This window comes from Ictalurus punctatus, chromosome 9 (genome assembly GCF_001660625.3).
Source record: "Ictalurus punctatus breed USDA103 chromosome 9, Coco_2.0, whole genome shotgun sequence".
In the NCBI taxonomy this organism is placed as follows: Eukaryota; Metazoa; Chordata; class Actinopteri; order Siluriformes; family Ictaluridae; genus Ictalurus; species Ictalurus punctatus.
In genome coordinates this window covers 29,464,035-29,483,183 of record NC_030424.2, presented here as the reverse complement: position 1 = coordinate 29,483,183, position 19,149 = coordinate 29,464,035, and the positions used below count along the sequence as shown (strand labels likewise).

General features: G+C 41.7%; 1 protein-coding gene across 1 annotated transcript; it reads left to right on the top strand.

Moving 5' to 3' along the window:
• Positions 1 to 361: 361 nt before the first annotated feature.
• LOC108270268 (putative C-type lectin domain family 20 member A) lies at positions 362 to 17,752 on the top strand. Its single transcript, XM_017476788.3, has 6 exons — positions 362 to 491; positions 8,609 to 8,663; positions 13,506 to 13,880; positions 14,817 to 15,149; positions 15,248 to 15,336; positions 15,573 to 17,752. Exons 1-6 carry the CDS (start codon positions 438 to 440, stop codon positions 15,666 to 15,668), a joined length of 1,002 nt encoding a protein of 333 aa, XP_017332277.2. The 5' UTR covers positions 362 to 437; the 3' UTR covers positions 15,669 to 17,752.
• Positions 17,753 to 19,149: the final 1,397 nt, after the last annotated feature.

The following is a 19,149-nucleotide window of genomic DNA, read 5'->3' as shown; positions in this document are numbered from 1 at the left end:
TGAGTGGCATGCTCCATCCCTAGGCACTTCACACAGAAAATGACCTCCCATAATGTTATGCTAAACGCAACGTGGAGATCCTTAAGAAAGGGAACCTTTTATGTTAAGAATGCTACCCAGACACCATTATTATTATTATTATTATTATTATTATTATTATTATTATTATTATTATTATATATTACCATGCTTATATTATCATAGATACAGTATGCTTCTAGATTAAGTTTAAGAGAGTCATATGCATGATTTTCTGTGTGTTATTATGTTATTACTCTGTTATACCTTTACTATATTTCATGTAGCAGAAATGTGTTAATTTGAGAATTATGAAAGTCAAATCATGTTAATGAGAAATGTTTTAAATAGAATATCAATGCTTTTGTTGACTTATACCAAATTATCCATTCATCCATCCATTTTCTGTACAGCTTATCATGGACAGGGTGGCAGGGAGCCTGGAGACTATCCCAGGGGACTTGGGGTACAAGGTAGGAAACACCAGGGACAAAGTGCCAATCCATCGCAGGGCACAATCTCGCACACATTGAAACAATTTGGAAATGCCAATCAGCCTACAGCGCATGTTGGGACTGTGGGAAGAAACCGTTGTACCCAGGGGAAACCCCCGAAACACTGGAAAAACATGCAAGCTCTGCGCACACAGGGCAGAGGCAGGAATTGAGCCCCCAACACTGGAGATGCAAGGCAAATGGACTAACCACTAACCCACCATGCCACCCTTATAACGAACTATTACCTGGCTAATTGGATATTTGACTATGTTTATTCATTAGTTTGATAAATAATTTCCAGTCAATCTTTCACCATGGGTTCTGGTTTACTGTGCATGACTACAACCCCAATTCCAAGCAAGTTGGGACAGTATGGAATATTACAAATAAATAAATAAAAGAGTCATTTGAACATGTAATTCACCCTGTACTATATTGAAAACACAAGAAAGAAAGACAGATAGGCATTAAATGGAGATTTTTGAGATTTTGTAAGCTAGTATTGATAAAACCTAGCTGAAAGTAAAAAGGGATCTTCATAGGTATAACTAAAAGTTAGAATGTGTAAGAGTTTCCTGGTTTTTGCTAGATAATTCCCACTGTTGTTCGATTTAAAAAAAAAAAAAAAAAAAAAAAAAAAAAAAAAAACACCCCAAACTACTACACAAGCAGCAACTACATCAGACCAGTGAGTCCTGATGACAATGTGTCAGATGTACAAATCTCAGTTTTGCTGTCAGCCCCCAACCTTTCTGGGGCTTAGGGCATCACCAATTTAAGACCTTCTCAAGGTTCTACAGGGTTAGAATTGCCCTCCAAGTGCATCGGCTATCCCTCAACACATGTCACCTGTCAGTCCATCCACTCTGATTTGATTATGTAAAGTTTTGTGGAAAATACGCAAACAAAAACGTCATCAAACATGAAAATGACACGCAGCAATTCAATTAGTCAGATGTTGCAGAAAGTCTTTGAAGAACAGTGAGAGGTAAAAAGCTGCAACACTGAGTGTTTACCTCCATAACATTTCAGGTATGTTTCAGAACTCTTCTGCAATACTTCAGTGATTTCCCACCTCTTGTAAATGTAAATATTTTGCATAGCTCGATGTGTGGGATAATGTCTTATGTTAGACATATCATTTGATTATGGGAAGGGTTCGAGTCTTAGTTTTATATTTTTTAGGGAGTACCTTGGTAAGTATAGTGTACATGCAGAAAATTTCAGGTTTGAGACTTCTCTCATTTTGTTTTTTATGGGGGCAAGAAAGTGCAATTTTTTAAAATGGCCCCAACTTTCAGGTTGAAGATCTCTAGTGGGGCACAGATATGAAACTGAAATTTTCACAGAAATAAGTCCTGCAGATTTGAAGAACACTGTGACAGATCATGCCAATATAGACCCCATTGGCATGCATCAGCTGTTGTATTTCAATCATAAACATAATTACTGTAAAATACTGTTAATTTTATATTAGTTGTTATGCTTATTTTAAATCTGTTCATTTCTCAAAATGCATAAATAAAGTAGGCTTTTCCCCAGATTTCTACTAGCCCTAGCTCTGTAACCAGTGGAAACTCAAACTCACAAAACTTTTACAGCAGAATGCTTCTATAGAGGACTTTTTCCGGGTCATATCTGGTTCCTCACCAGAGATATTCAACCTAAAAGTGAGAGGAATTTTTTTTAATGCACTCTCTGAACTCCATAAAAAAAGTCTCAAACCTTAAATGTTCTGCATGCACACTATACTTATCTAGGTACCCCCTAAAAAATTAAGACAGACTCAAACCCTTCCCAACATAAGTTGATCCTAAAAGTGGAACTATGAGCAATCTTGAGCATTACATTTAGATTTAAGTTCTAAGTCTAAGCAACAAGAATGTGCTAAATGTTTATATATGTACGTGTACCTTGTACTATGCTCTAGAGATCAGATTTTGTTCCAAGGAGTCCAGACCATCCTCAGCTGAGATATAATGTTTGTTTTTTAATGGTTAAATTAGGCTTTAAGAAAGACAGATAGACATTAAATGTAGATTTTTTTTTTTTTTTTTTTAGATTTTCTGAGCTAGTATTGATTAAACCTAGCTTAAAGTAAAAAGGGCTCTTCTGAGGTATAATTAAAATTTAGAATGTGTAAGAGTTTCCTGGTTTTTGCTAAACAATTCCCACTGTCGTTTGATTAAAGAAAACAAGAACCCCAAACTACTACACATGCAGCAACTACATCAGACCAGTGAGTAATGATGACAGTGTGTCAGAGGTACAAAGGTCAGTTTTGCTGTTAGCCCCCAACCTTTTTGAGGCTCAGGGAATCACCAATTTCAGACCTCATCAAGAGGCAAAAAGATGCTATTTAACGGCACAACTGGCTCCTCTTTTCCGCCACCAAGACGCAAGCTATTACTGATATGCCACTCAATGAGGAAAGTCTCCTCTTCCTGGGCATTATTTAGAGGCCTGCCACTCCATAACTGGGTGCCTTCTCAAGGTTCTACAGGATTAGAATTGCCCTCTAAGTGCAACGGCTATCCCTCAACACATGTCACCTGTCAGTCCATCCACTCTGATTTGATTATGTAAATTTTTGTGGAACGTACGCAAACAAAGACGTCATCAAACATGAAAATAACAAGTAGCAACTCAATCGGTCAGATGTTGCAGAAAGTCTTTAAAGAACAGTGAGATGTAAAAAGCTGCAACACTGAGTGTTTACCTCCGTAACCTTTCAGGTATGTATCAGAACTCTTCTGCAATACTTCAGTGATTTACTACCACTTGTAAATGTAAATATTTTGTATAGCTTGATGTGTGGGATAATGTCTTATGTTAGGCATGTCAGTATTCTTTAGAGCCTGGAAATACTGACATTTTAACCCTGGAAGGGTTATTGTGATTTTAGAAACACCAACTATAGCACAAAATTTAGTACCAGAACCACTAAGTAAATGTAAGTAAACATTCTCAATTTTGTCATAGAAAAGAATTCATAATATCATTGCAACTCCAGACTGTTTACCCTCTTTCCATACAATTTTGAGTACTACTGATTTAGTTTGATGCCATTTTTCTAACTTTTTTGAATAGTCTGTTTTAAGGTGCGTATGGTGGTAATATCATAGTACACTTTTTCTCTCTCTCTAATTATTATTGTTTTAAGTGTGGTTGCATCATCTAGAAAGTAGCAGAATACTGAAGCATTCAGTCGCCTGATTGAGTTCTGTGGGTTCAGACAGTGAACAAATCAAGGTCAACAACTCCGAGAGATTTTGAATAAAACTGTGTACAGTAGATGTTGATTGTACACTTGATGTGATAGCATTGGCATGATGCATATATTATGACACATTTTAAATGAAATGAAGTAATGATCCGAGTCAGTATTAAATCAGTGGTTGTATTATGATTTGATCAGTATAGAATGGATGCAAATTCTTTTTTCCTGGAATATATCTAAGGATCATTACATCTGAAGTGGTCCCATACAGCTTATATGGTAGCCCAGGTACTGTGCCTCGGTCAGCCCTAGGTGGCATTTCTTGGGGCTGGCTGTCAGCCCGGCCTTCTTTCAGAACTTCCTCCAGGTGGAATAGGTGGTCCGACCAAGTGGAGGAGTGGATGACCACATCATCCAGGTAGGTGCCCGCGAACATACAATGGGGTCACGGGACAATGTCCATCAGCTGTTGGAATGTTGTGGGTGCATCCATGTAGCCTGAAGGGGAGAATCCGGTACTGCCAGTGACCAGTGGCCGTGCTGAAGGCAGTCTTGGGTCTCACGTCCAGTGCCAGCGCCTCTTGCCAGTAGCCTTTCATTAGATCCAAGGTAGATATGAACTGAGCCCTCCCCAATTGCTCCACAAGGTCGTCCACTCGGGGGAGGGGATAGCTGTCGAACTCAGAGACCTGGTTTAGCTTCCGGAAGACATTGCAAAGCCGCATACTTCCGTCTGGCTTCGGCACGACGACGATGGGACTAGACCAAGGGGCTGTTGGACTCCTCTATGATGTGTTGGACTCCTCTATGAGGTCGGCCCACATCATTCGGCCGACCTCCTCCTCAATAGCCTTGCGACGGGCCTCTAGGACACGGTAGGACTGCTGTCTTACCACTACTCCCGGACGGATCTTGATCTCATGGTGGACCAGCTGCATCCTTCCTGTGGAGGTAGAAAAAACATCAGTGAATTGGTCCACCAACTCTGTTAGCTCCTGTCTTTGTGTGGGGGTAAAATCTTCCCCCAATTCTACCAAGGTTCCCTTGTCATGATCTGTGCCTAGGGCCGCGAACACCGACACTACTGGTGCCGATTCTATCCACTTCTTCAGCAGGTTCATGTGGTAGACCTTTGTCTCCGCTCGCTTACTGGGCTGCTGCAGGCGGTAGTTCACGGTGCCTTTCTGATTGAGGACTGTGTACGAGCCCTGCCACCGGGCCAGGAACATGCAGGAACTACTGGGCACTAGTAGGAGTACCCGATAGCCAGGTTGTTACTCCTGAGCCAGCGTTGGACATTTTACACCCTTTTCTGTTCTTCCTGGAGAGGAGCTTGAAGGGGGTGAAGCCCGTGGAGGCTTGGGGACACTCCCAAATGGAAAAGAGCACGTAGGGAAGGAGAAGGTCCCAGTTCCTTCCTTCCTCACCTACCACCTGGCGTAACATCTGCTTTAGCATCTGGTTAAACCTTTTGACAAGTCCATCAGTTTGCGTGTGGTAGACGGACATCTTGAGGTGTTTCACCTGCAACAGCTGTCACAAATCAGACATTAGTTTGGACACAAAAGGCATACCTTGGTCGGTCAGAATGTCCTTTGGTATCCCCACACAACTGAACGGGAGTACCAGTTCTCTGGCGATATAGCGGGAGGTGGCTTTCCATAGTGGCACCACCTCAGGGTACCGGGTGGCGTAGTCCAAGATGGTGAGAATGTACTCATGGCCCTAGATGGACTTGGGGAGCGGCCCTACGAGGTCCATGCTGATCATTTCGAAGGGGATGTTTATGATGCGCAGAGGGATCAGGGGCGCCAGCGGGGGCTTCCTGGGGGCAGTACGCTAACACTGAGGGCACCATTGACAGAAGTCCTGAACCTCTGCATCCGTCTCCAGCCAGATATAGTGGTCCTTTAGATTTTCCCCGGTGTTTCAGGCCCCCAGATGGCCCCTGAGCAGATGGGCATGGGCCAGGTGCATCAGCGTTTGGATTTGGGTCTTGGGGTTTACCAGGACATCCACGTTTTCCCCTCTGGGGTCTGGTGTTATAGCAGGCCTCCCCTGACTAAAAAGTAGGAGGCGGGGAGCCTGTGTTCTGGTCGACCCCTTCAATCTGACACACCTGGGCCCAGCAACGTTTCAGGCGGTCATCCTCTTTCTGCTCCCGGCCGAAGTTCACCTGTTGAAATACAGACGAGAATGGGTTAGGGGCTGTGTGCAGCTCACCTTCGGCCGGGCGTTCTCTGCGCTCCGGCCACGTAGGGGCCTTCTTCCTTCGCTGGGCTGGTTTTGGCTGCTCCAGAGTGTGGTGACCCCCTCTGGAGAGTCTGGAGTTTTGACTCTCCTTCGGCATCCCCCAATCCGGTTTCATCAGCATGGCCTCCTTCTTGGGTGTCCCGTCAGCAGGGCAGTTTCAGATGATCTCTTTTCCTTCGTCAGTGCTAGCGGTTGGGCCGATGAGGTGGCCCCCTTCCGGGCGGGCTATGGGGTTACTGCCCGTCCCTGCTGAACTCCAAGAGGGGCAGGGCTTGTTCTAGGGCTGTTAGCAGCTCCTTGGGTGTCCTGGGAGCTCATATTCCCATTGCTTGGCGTTCTCGGGGCGGCAGAGCTCTCAGGAACCGATCCATGGTGCACTGGTCAGGGTGGAGCCATAATTTGGTGATGCGCAGGAGGGTGTCCATCTGTCTACGGTGCTTGGCCCCTGGCTGGTAGCTCCACCGTTGGACCTCCGCTGCCACCTGTTGGGAAGTTCGGCCACACCATGCCAGGATCTCCTTCTTTACCTCTCCATAGGACACCACATCCTCCTGAAAGAGGGCGTAGTATGCTTGCCTCTCTGGAGGCAAAGGACCAAGGATGTGTGGCCAGGCTTCCATGCCCCTGCCTTCTTAGTGGGCGACCCGTTCGGGGCCTCAAGGTAGGTCTCGATGTCGTCTTCTGGGGTCAGGCAGGGGAGAAGGTACCGGGCTTCTCGGCCATGGTCCATCTGTCTTCTACCACTTACTCCTTTTCAGGGTCACAGGGGAACCTGGAGCCTATCCCAGGGAGAATCGGGCACAATGCGGGGTACACCCTGGACAGGGTGCCAGTCCATCGCAGGGCACAATCACATACACATACCCATTCATACACTACGGACACTATAGACATGCCAATCGGCCTACGCATGTCTTTGGACTGGGGGAGGAAACCAGAGTACCCGGAGGAAACCCCCACAGCACAGGGAGAACATGCAAACTCCGCACACACATGGCCCCGGCGGGACTCGAACCCCGGACCCTGGAGGTGTGAGGCAAACGTGCTAACCTCTAAGCCACCATGCGCCCAGTTTTTCTTCTTTTTTTTGTTTTTTCTTTTTTCAGTGTGGTTTTTCTTCTGTTTTTTTTTAAGTGGATGTGTCTGTGCTCAGTGGCCTCATGTAGCGAGTTTAGCCAGCAGTGGGCAGAGCACAGACAGACACGAGGCCATTTAAGTGGTAAACAAAGTGAATTTATTTACTGATTGTGAGAGCTTTTGCATGTAGGAGTTGTCCCTAGGGGGAAGTGCTCATGTGCCAGGGTCGTCCCTGGGTGGTAAGTACCGTTCTGGAGGTTTTCCGAGTGCCTGGAGTTGGATTGATTCCTACAGCCTGGTCACGGATACAGCCAAGGGGCGGAGCTTTCAGTCGCGTTCAAGCTTCTCTGCAAAAAACACAACACACGTTAGTCAGCGCCCTTTTATACACCAAATGCAAAGAGACTTGAGGGGTTTAAATGACAAATGTAATCAGGGGTGAAACACAACTGAGAACAATGATGACACACATATGGGAAACAACCAATGACAATACAGGGCAGAGGCAGGACATGAACCATAACAAAAACACGTGTCGAAAGTAAACAAAGTCAATGTCACTGAAGACCCGAAAGCGGGCGTTCACCAAGAGCTCGTGCATCGGGCTCGTGCTCCGAACCCGCACTTCGAGCTCGCACATCGAGCTCGCACTAGCTTGAGGGGAAATTGTGACATTCAGCCTGTTCTGAGTCGAGTTCCTGTGACTTTTCAAACTGATTGGAATTACGGAATTCCCATTATAGGAGCTTGAATTGGCCAAAATTCCCATTGACTTGTATAAAAAAAATTCTGACCTTTATAACGCCTTGAGCTTTCAAGCTACTTCCACCATACTCGGCACTGTCCCTCAAGCTGTTCAGACTGATCGGGCTGTATTTTTTTTTAACTGAGCAGACTTATAGTTTTCCCATAGTGGACAACCAAAAATCTCAAAAACTCCCATTCACTTACTTACAGACAAAATGTTCTGAGCCTGGTTCAAAATGTTCATGATGTCAAACTCCAATAGTCAAAACTCACACAAACCTTTGTGCACACGGCCTGAAGCACCTCTTCTCTCCCTCTCACTCTGTCAATATACCTGTAACATACCTGCAACCTCTCACTTCATCTATCTCTATCTCTATCTATTTAATTAACTCTACAAGTATTGGCACCCTATCTATCAATCTATTTATCTATCTAACTCTACAAGCATTGGCACCCTATCTATCTAATCAACTCTAAAAGTGTTGGCACCCTAGCTATCTATCTAGCTCTACAAATACTGCCACCTTATCTGTTTATCCAACTCTACAAGTATTGGCACCCTATCTATCTGTATCGCTTTCTGATAAATATTTTCAACTTTCAGACTGACTTTTTCAAGCCAACATCAACAATCAAAGTTTGTCATGACAATTTTTACATATCTAGTTTAGTTCTTAGACTGTTAATATGTTGTTACAGTATACTGTGGTTGTGAATATCACAGTAGTCACAGTTGTTATTGGACTGCTGAGGGATTTTATTTATTTCTTCTATTTTATTTCTTATTTCTTAGAGTTTACCAACATCAATGATGAAGCAGCATCTGTTCATACTCCTGTTTTTCACAGGTGAGTGAAGTTTGTGTGTGCATGTGTGTGTGGCAGCAACTTTCTATATGAAAAAAAACATGTAGGTGAGCTGCTCTGTGCTCTGTACTTTAAAGTGATTGCTTCACCTGATTTACAGAAAGGATGCATATTTCATCCTCCTGAACTAGTAGTCCTACTACTTCTAGTTTAGGACACCTTAAACAACAATGTTAAAGTTTTAGTCAATCGCTTTGGCTCATTAACATTCTCTAAGCTGTCAGTGCAATTGTCACTGTTAATTGTTTTATGGGACATCACAACTCTATTGCATGTCTGCAAAATGTAGTACTCGTCCAAAAAATTTAATTCATGCGGTACTTCATTGCTGTACTTTTTTTGTTGACATGCTTAATATACAAGAATGTCAGTTTTGTCTAACTGAATGCTATTGTGTATCACACTGAGCTTTTTAGATACAGATTTCAAAAGTAGGTAAAAGTCCAGTGGGAAAAGTCAATACTGTAGTACACAGAAAAAGAATATGCACATTTGTATGTATACGATATTTATTTTTGTAGCAATGTGTTACATGTAAACAAAAAAAAATCACATTTGTATGTCCATTTATTTATTTTTATATATATATATATATATATATATATATATATATATATATATATATATATATATATATATATATATATATGTATGTGAACAGAAATTTGCCACAAATGACATCCATGCAAAAAAAAGAAGAAAAAAAACAACAATGAAAAAACCTGAAGTAGTTCTTAAAATCTTCCATGTTATAGATATTTATGGAATATACAGGTATGTCTGACAGATTTTGATAACTGAATGGATCATTTTGCATGTGATGGCTCACATGACGAAAGAATGTTCAGAAGCTGTGAAGAGTATCACGATTTCACTGAGAATCAATCAATCAGCTTTGATTAGCAAGCCATGTGCATTTAGTTATTGTGCAAATTCTAGACAATTGTGCTTACTCTTTTGTACACATGTGCCAAAACGTGCAATTTGCTTAAACTTCTGAAAAGATACTGAAACAAGAAACTAACTGTACAGAGATATGAACTTATTGTTCCCTTTCAACGGGAACTCCACGTTGTGTCTAGCGTAACACTATGGGGAGCGCCTTTGCACGCAAACGGCATCTGAAGCATGTGTAAAATCATGCCTATTTATAGGCCTGCCGTGATCAGGTGATGTGGCAATTAAGCGCATTGCGTGATATATATATATTTGGGACCTGTGAACCACACCGTCAGCCTTATTATCTTCAGCGAGACTGCATGTCAGTTGTTTGTGTTGACTGCGCATTATAACGCCTACATTAGGCAGCTCCACTTGTAACTCGCTCTCTTCTCGGAAGCCGAAGCGAGTAGGGTTTCAAAGCCTCGCGGATCTGGGCTGGCCGCTGCCGAGGAAGCTAGCCGTCTCAGGTCCGGGGGATTTCTTATGGATCTGGAAGAGGAGTCGGAGATGAGCGCTGCTCTATCTCTTGCTCTGTCTTCCGGGTCCGGCTCTCTGCTGGATTTTGGAGCTCCTTCCGCTATGGAAAGACAAAAAAAAAAAAACATACACAAAAATAATAGTAATAATTCCTCTCTGGCTCTGAGGAACCATAAGTGTGTTAAAAACTTGTCTTGCTTGTGGGTCACTGCCGACAATGACAGTGTTGCAGGTTTACCAAGCAGACCTGCTGAGTGAACGTGACATCCTTCCCTGTTGTGTTGCATTCACCCAGGCATCCACAAGTGGAGCCCAAGCCAGCACTAGTGCAAGGGAGACACAGAAGGTGATTATGGCAGCCCGTTAACCCCTGCAGACAGGCAAGGGAACCGGGAAGCCACAGTCGCGGCCTGCTACTAGGCCTGATCTGAGAATGGTCATAAAGCCCAGGCAAACAAAGAAGAGCAGTCCTGAGGGGATGTGGAGGGACATATCAGGGGACATGAGGTTTCAGGGCAGTTAGCCCCCAGTGCTACTGTAGGGCCTCCCCTAGCCAAGGCTGTCCCAAATTTTCAGTGTTCTTTGGTCAGCAAGCTGTCACAGGGCAATGAAAATCGGATGCTTTCCCTCCAATAGAATGTGGAATAGTTAACATCACTAAAAGACCGTCTGGCAGCATGGAAACTACTGCCAAATGTGTCTCCATGGGTTCTGTCTACCGTAGAAAAGGGGTACCGGGTCCAGTTCAGAGCTTGCCCCCCTGGTTCAGGGGTGTGCTCACCACAGTAGTTAGCAGAGACCAGAGCCCAATGTTAGTGCAGGAAGTGAGATCCCTCTTGGTCAAAGGGGCCATAGAACATGTACCCCGTTCCCTGAAGGAGGGAGGTTTTTACAGCCATTATTTCCTGGTCTGCAAATAATATAGGAGTATGTGGCCAATTTTAGATCTGTGTCATCTGAACTGTACTTTTCGGACATACAGGTTCAAGAGGCTGATGCCAAAACTTATCGTTCCACAGATTCAGTTTGAGGACTGGTTTGTGACGATAGATCTAAGAGGTGCATATCTCCTTATAGCCAAGATCTGGTTCTTCCCTTCGGGCTATCGCCTCACAACTTCACATTGTGCATGGATGTCATTCTGGCTCCAGTGTGACTCCAGGGCATTCGTGTACTAAACTACCTGGACAACTGGTTAATTCTAGCATGATCCAGGGAACTGGCGGATCAACATCGAGATGTTATTCTTGCCCACATGAAGAGCTTGGGGCTCAGGTTGAACCTCAGAAAAGTATGCTTACTCCAGTGCAGTGGACAACTTTTCTAGGGGTTATAAGGATTCTATTATGATGAGGGCATTTCTATCCCCAACATGCGTAGGGTCCATCCTATCAACATTGAGCAAGATAAAGCTGAATCTTGGCATCCCCTCCAGTCTCTATTGGAGACTATTGGAGCTTATAGCAGCAACAACCAACGTTAATTGAGAGGTCTTCATGTGTTTACAGATAACACAGTGGTGGTCTCATATATTGACCACCAGTGAGGATTATGTCTGCACCCCCTATTCAGGCACGTGCAACTAATTCTTCTCTGGGCAGAGGGAAATTTTGGAAGTGAGTGCAATGTACATTCTGGGCAACTAGAATGTGTGGGCAGACATCCAGTTGAGGCAGGGGCTGAGACCCAGGTATTGGTGGCTCCATCCACAAGTGGTGGAGTCCATATGGCAGAGGTTTGGCCAAGCAGGACTGCCCGCTGTGGTTCACCCTCACTCCTCCCACATAATTAGGGATGGACACCATGGTGCACATGTGGCCGAGGTCACATCTGTACACTTTTCCACCGATTGCTCTGCTCCCACAAGTTCTAGCAAGAGTTCACCAAGACAGTCTACATCTGCTGCTAGTAGCACCTTATTGGCCAGCTTGAATATTGTTCCCAGAGATAATATTCCTGCTAGGTGGCACTCCTTGGGAGATTCCCAACTGCAGCGATCTACTGTCTCATGCTGGAGGGCTGATTTATCACCCTCGGCCGGAACTATGGAAACTGTGAGTCTGGCACCTGAGGGGCACCAGCTCATAGATTCTGGTCTCACAACTGAGGTTGTAGAGACCATGTTGATAGCTAGAGCACCATCCATGAGGAAATTTTGTGCGCTCAAGTGGTGGCTTTTTGTCTTGTGGTGTGAGGAACGCCAGCTAGACCCAGTGACCTGTGCACTAGCTACAGTCCTGGAGTTCTTACAAGGACGTTTCTCAGTGGGGTGGGCTCCTTCTACAATCAGGGTTTACGTAGCTGCCATTTTGGCCAGCCACGCCCCTGTTTATGGAGACTCTGTCGGGGCAACATCCTCTAACTTCAAGGTTCATGCGTGGTATCAGGCGACTGGGACGCATCTGCAGGCAGCGCAGATGGGCCTGACATATCTCAAGCGAGTAGGCGGTTCGATTCCTGGCCCACGTGACTCCACATGTGAAGTGTCCTTGGGCAAGACACTGGACCCCAAGTTGCCCCAGATGGCAAGTTAGCGCCTTGCATGGCAGCTCTGCTACTATTGGTGTGTGTGTGTGTGTGTGTGTGTGTGTATGGGTGAATGAGACACAGTGTAATGCGCTTTGGATAAATGCGCTATATAAGTGTGCCATTTACCAATTATTTACATCTGCTGCCCAGCCTGTGCTGTTGCAGGCTTTCTGCCCTCGTCTGTTCCTCAAACCAGAACAAGAGAGACTGCATCTGCTGTGTCCAGTAAGGGCTCACTGTACTTATGTCCACCGCTCCAGCCAGTGACATAAATCGGAGCAGCTGCTGGTCTGCTTGGCGGCGACAGTGGAGGTGATGCTGTGTGAAAGCAACGCATCTCTAATTGGATAGTGGAAGCAATCTCTATCGCTTATGAGGCGTGTGGTCCTGCTATGCCTTTGGGCATTATTCCACTAGGTGGATCGCCTCCTTGAAGACTTTGCCACGTCACCTGAGCACGGCAGGCCTATAAATAGGCATGATTTTACACAAGCTTCAGATGCCGGTTGCGCACAAAGGAGCTCCCATAGTGTTATGCTAAATGCAATGTCTCGTTCCCTTCTCAGGGAACAGGGTTACATGCATAACCAAGACATTTTACGGGGGAAAAAAATCTCATTTGAGTATTGAGCCAAAAACTGTAATATGTAGGATTACAAGAGGTAGGTAGTTTCACAATTATTGAGTTACGGGAGATGTTTTTTTTTTATAAACAACAAAAGAAAAATCAGTGTCTGTGTTGTTTTGTTTTGTTTTCACCCAAGAAAACTATAATACCATCTTTTACACTGAACAGTAAAATTAAACAAGGACGTTAGTGGAATTTCTGCCATAGCTGTAACATTGCATAAAATCTTTTAAAACTCTTCTCCACAGGAGTTGTCCCCCTTGTCCAGTCTGTGACCCGTAAGTACTTTTTGGTCCAGCAGGGAAGAAAGTGGACTGATGCTCAGACTTACTGCCAAGCCACATACACCGACTTGGCTATCATCAAAAGTAATGATGACGTGATCCAACTACAGAATGAAGTACAGAGTCAGAAATTCAGTTCCAGTGCTTGGATTGGAATGTACAGTAATATTTCCAGCTGGCACTGGTCCCTTGGATATGAACCAGTGACAAATATATTGGGAAATTGGGATGTTGGAGAGCCAAATAACAATGGTGGAAAACAAAACTGTGGCGCTGCAACTCCCTGGGGTTGGTGGGATCTGAAATGTACTGAACTGCGCCCCTTTCTGTGCTTTGATGGTAAAATCTACATATTATTCACTTTCCCATTGTGTCAGTAGAGAATGTTGTCTTTAAAGAAAAAATCTGACTTGTGTGTTTTCGGCATGCTAACTGAACTTAAATATGTTTTAAGTGACAAACTATTAAACAGCAAATCTAACCTATCAAAAAACACAACTGATATGATTGACTTTGGCATTTATTGCACTTAGGAAATTGTTTACAGGTTCAGTCTTTCTAGAACAAAATGTGTGCAGTGTTTTATTCTTTTTTAGGGGCCAAGCACCTTATTTATTTATTATTTATTATTACTTATTTCTTCTTCTTCTTCTTCTGCTCTTGAGTCTATGATAGCCGTAGAACTGTACATTGGAAAGTTATGAAATTTGGCAAACAGCTTTCTAAAAAAACAACTTTTTAAATCTCCTCCTAGACTGTTTGTCTGATTTTCACTACAACTGAATGAGATCATCTTTAGACCATGCAAACAAAAATTATGGAATTCATGTTGATTCATCAAACCATTCTTGAATAACACACAAACGAATTCAATGGCGAGCATGCCAAAATGGACGTGAGGCTTTATCTCCATAATGCTTTAGTGTATTCAGACCAAATTTAGTATAAGTCATAATCATCATGACATTAGAGTACCTGGCCAGTTTCGGAACAGTGCCTCCTAGTTTTCACAAGATATGAAAAAAGCATATTTTTGCTTATAACTTCTTAGCGGTTGGTCATAAAATCATGACCATTCTAAAATAATGTTTGCTTATCTCCTTACTTTGCCTCTGTTGTGCTTGGCCTTGTAATTGCTGTTTCCAGCTATATTTTTTCTTTGTTTCTGTGAAACTTCCTTTTAACGTTTTTATAATGTAACCTGTTTACCTTTCCCTTTTTTGTAAGGACTAACTTTTCTTGAATATTCAAGTTTCTTCTGTTTTATTCTCACAGAAACAAAAACTGGCAACAACAGGTACATTTACATATCTAATACTGTACAATGGTCCGAAGCTCAGGCTTACTGCAGACAGTATCACACAGACCTGGCCAGTGCGAGAGATGAAACAGAAAACTCATTTATACAGGCACTAGTCACCGGAATTACATGGTTTGGACTGATAAAAGACCCCTGGAAGTGGGTAGATCATACCAACTTCTCTACTATCAGCTGGATGTCTGGACAACCTGATAATGGCCAGTGGGATGAAAACTGTGGTTATATATATATGGGTGAGGCCGCTGATGCATCGTGCTCAGACATTTTGCCTTTCTTCTGTTACTCAGGTATGTTAACTATTACTTATATTCAATAAAATTTAAACTGCTTTTAGAATATAAGTGTAATAGTGTGTATTTGTCCGTGTTTACATTTCAACATCCAGGAACCACAAAACAACAAATCATGAAGATGAAGATCCAGTCCAGTCAGGATGTGAATGATCCTGCAGTAAATGTGGCCATCTTGGAGAAGGTGGGTCTCATCCTCCACAAGACCACACTAAAAATGTACATTCCCCTCCTCATTACTGCAGCCAGAACCTGAGTCTTAATCAAGCTCTGCCACGTACACACTGTATTGTAATAAGAATCTGACTGTTGTCTTCCATTTCTGTAGAATTTTTTTTACAACTTTTACAGAGATTTCTTTCAGAGATTAGTGCCTCTATCTGGCATTGTTTAGTAATAAAAGTGTTTTTTTTTTTTCAGATCAAGCAGAAACTGAAGGATAATGGGATAGTAGAGGACATTGAGGTGAAATGGAGAGCACAACCAGATGGAGAGGTGTTTCACAAGGAGAAATAAACTAATACTGCAATAGAAAAAGGAGGTCTCTAAGTCTATAGCTGTGTCTCAAATACAGTAATTCTGTAGTGCATTAGTCATTTTTGTTGAGTAGTATGTTTACTCAGTAAATGTAATAAGACGTAGTTCACTATTGGAGGGATGATGAAGGTGAAATAATTATTTACTCACTTTAAAAATGCATATATACTTTAAAAACTTGTATATAGACAATATTCTTAGTGCTTTCCTTATTCTAAGCATTAATTAACCATTTTATTCATGATCAGGTAGAATTCATGGATTATGTGATGTAAGAATCAGTGATTAATGTGCAGGATTAATGTGCAGAATATGTGTAGAAATGTGCAGAATATCCCCCCTGCTGAATCTCTCCTGCTTCCTCCTGTAGGAGCACATCACTGTGCTTGTTTAATTCACTGAGCTTTAAAGTTCTTATAATGGGCTTCAATTATCAATATTTTAGTAAAGTCATGTGTAAAAACAACAAAGAATGAACAAAAAATTCCACCAGATTTACAAAAGTTTTGGAAAGGCTTATTTTCTTCATACACACATACCTATAAAAATGCAAAGCACATTCCCAAAAAATCAAGCACACAGAAGGCTGGAAACAAAATGAAAACATGACAGAAGAGGCAGAAAGGTACATATTTTGACTCATGTCTATGCCAATAAAACATATTTTGTAGTGTACCAGCACCTGAAAAGATCAACATCTTGAGGTAAATTACAGAAAAGGTGAAATAGGTGTGAATTAAGTGAGGTGAAAAGGTGGTGAGGTGAAATTTATTTTTCATATTTTTTAATTAATGCCAATGATGGCTTAGTGGTTAAGGCTCTGGGTTACTGATAGTAAGGTTGGGGGGTCATGGCTGTCCCTGTGCTCTGACCCCAACTTCCTAACAGTCTGGCATATGCAAAGAATGAATTTCACTGTACTATCTGATCAATAAAGACTTCTATTCCATTCTTTGAAAACAAATGGGTTTCACATAATTTTCTTGATAGTACTCTTAGGCTACATTCACACTCCAGGCAACAGTAGCCCAAATCAGATTTACTGACCAAATCCCATATTTTTGTTAAGCTATGTGAAACTATATGTGGCCTATATCTGACATTAGTCTGAATAGATCACGCTCCTTAACTGACCCGCATGTGCAAAACAACAGTGTGTCATGTGATGCGTTCAAGCTCGCTGTGAAAGGGACACATTATTCGGCCATGCCCACTTCTATGGTTCACATCATTGGTTTCTTTAAATTGCTTTTCTTTCTTTCAAAGTTAATTTTATTGTTTTTTTCCCCATACAAATCAATTTAACACAATCCCTCAACCATCACAGACTATTCCCAGAATCACGCCCATGCTGACCATTATGAGATGAATCGAAGAATAATACAAAACGTATTTGCCCCATCCTGATTTCTTGTTTATGTGTATATCTCATACTAATCAAACAAAATACAACATTAAAGAAAGGCAACCTGAGTAAACACACAAAACAGTTTTTATTTATTTATTTATATTGAAGCAAAAAAAGTTATCAAACACCTATCACCCATGTGAAAAATGTTCTGACAATTATTGTCTGAAGAAGTTTGTGAGGGAAATTATTCATTTTTACTTTTTAAAATATATTTGACAGTTGGGGCCTAATTCTAAAATCACCAGATATAAAATGTACAACAGTTTTGTCTTGCTGCCATCACAAAATAAAAATGTTTAAACCTCACGTAATGTAGTCACGGAGGGTGTGTACATTTTTCATATTACATGAAGGGTAGGGATCCTTATAGACTGTCGAAGAGAAATGTACTCAGTGTGTCTCCAGCGATTTATTTCACATTGGAGTACAACCATTTCTCTTTTTTGCCATTATGGACGAAACGCCCGTTTCTTTTAAAACATCATCTTTAAATGTTTTTTCTACCTCCCAAAGAACCCTTGGACTTAAGAGACGATATTCTGAGTTGTTGACGCCCTGCTCAGGGTTAAGCAAGAACGTCTTTACAATATCTTCATGAAGAAACTGTCAAACTAACATCTGTTTTTTTTTTTCTTGGAGCAAAAGTCAGTGTATAACCAATAATAACCATTTGATATGCATGTATATACTTGTGGAATGCACAATGAACATATGGATCTATGTGAAGGACCACTGATATTAATCAATGACCTACACCTGTTAAGATAATGACGGTTGGTGATGACCTTTGACCTGTCTCAGGAGTGTTAGACAAGGGATATGCATGTATGTGTGTGTGTGTGTGTGTGTGTGTGTGTGTGTGAAAGAACACAGAGCGGTTGTCTCAGGAAACTCGTCGTCAGAAATAATCACGCTTTTGTCTAAAAAGTAATTCAGGGGACCTATTACCACAACTTAATTAAATGTGTGGTTGCAAGAAAAAAAAAATTCAAATTGATTGACTTAATTCAATTTTTAAAACTGTAAACATTATTTTGATGAGTTGTGTTGACATAATAATGTTGATAATTACATCAACTTATTATTGTATGTAATTGAAACTGAAATTTCTGCATTAATTGATTTAAAACAAAATATAAGTTGTAGTACATTTACATTTATTTATTTAGCAGACGCTTTAACCAAAGAGACTTACAAATGAGAGAATACAACAAAGCGATCTATCAAGCAGAGAACAATACAAGTAGTGCTACCATACAAGATCTATTAATTGAGTTGTAGAAGAAAGTAGTAGATTAATGAAATTGGCGTGATAATTTCAAGTCACTAATGTCAAGTCCGTACACATTTAACATTCCTGGAAAAATTCACACAGTTAAGACTGTTAGAGGACATGTAGACTGAACAAATACTGTACAAAGCACGATTCAATGTGAGTATAATTTCACTTACAAATAAATTCTACTAAAGCAATAAATTTGGGCATATTCTCAATTATGAATTGTGTATAGGCTACACCTGTTAATACAGTTGATGGACCTACTTTGGACCCATTTTGCACTACTACACATAGCTAATGCTAGTCATGTTTAGCAGTGTAATTTGAAAATCTACTGTGTAGTCTACCGTAGCAGTGGAAAAGGATGATAAAGTTTCATTTGACAAATCTGTTCATCTAGAGAGGGCTTTTCATATGTGCCATAGGAAAGAAAAGCATGATTACATTTCCACTTATTCGTGTAACTACATTGTGTAATCTAATTTCATGTATTGACACATTTTTAAAAAAAATCAATAAATCTTTTGTCATTCACACATATAGCCTTCTAGCTCCATTGTAGTCAGTTTGCTCTTTGAGCAGAATTAGCACCCTTTGGACTGTGGATAGGTCTATGAGAGGGATAAAAGTAGTAGATGCAGAGTGTTTCTTTATTGTTTATATTGCTCATTTAAATCAGTGCTTTTATGTCTATAAAACCTTCATAGATGTTAGGTATGATATTTGTATTGTAAATTATACTGGATTTTAATTACTATTGTTATACAACT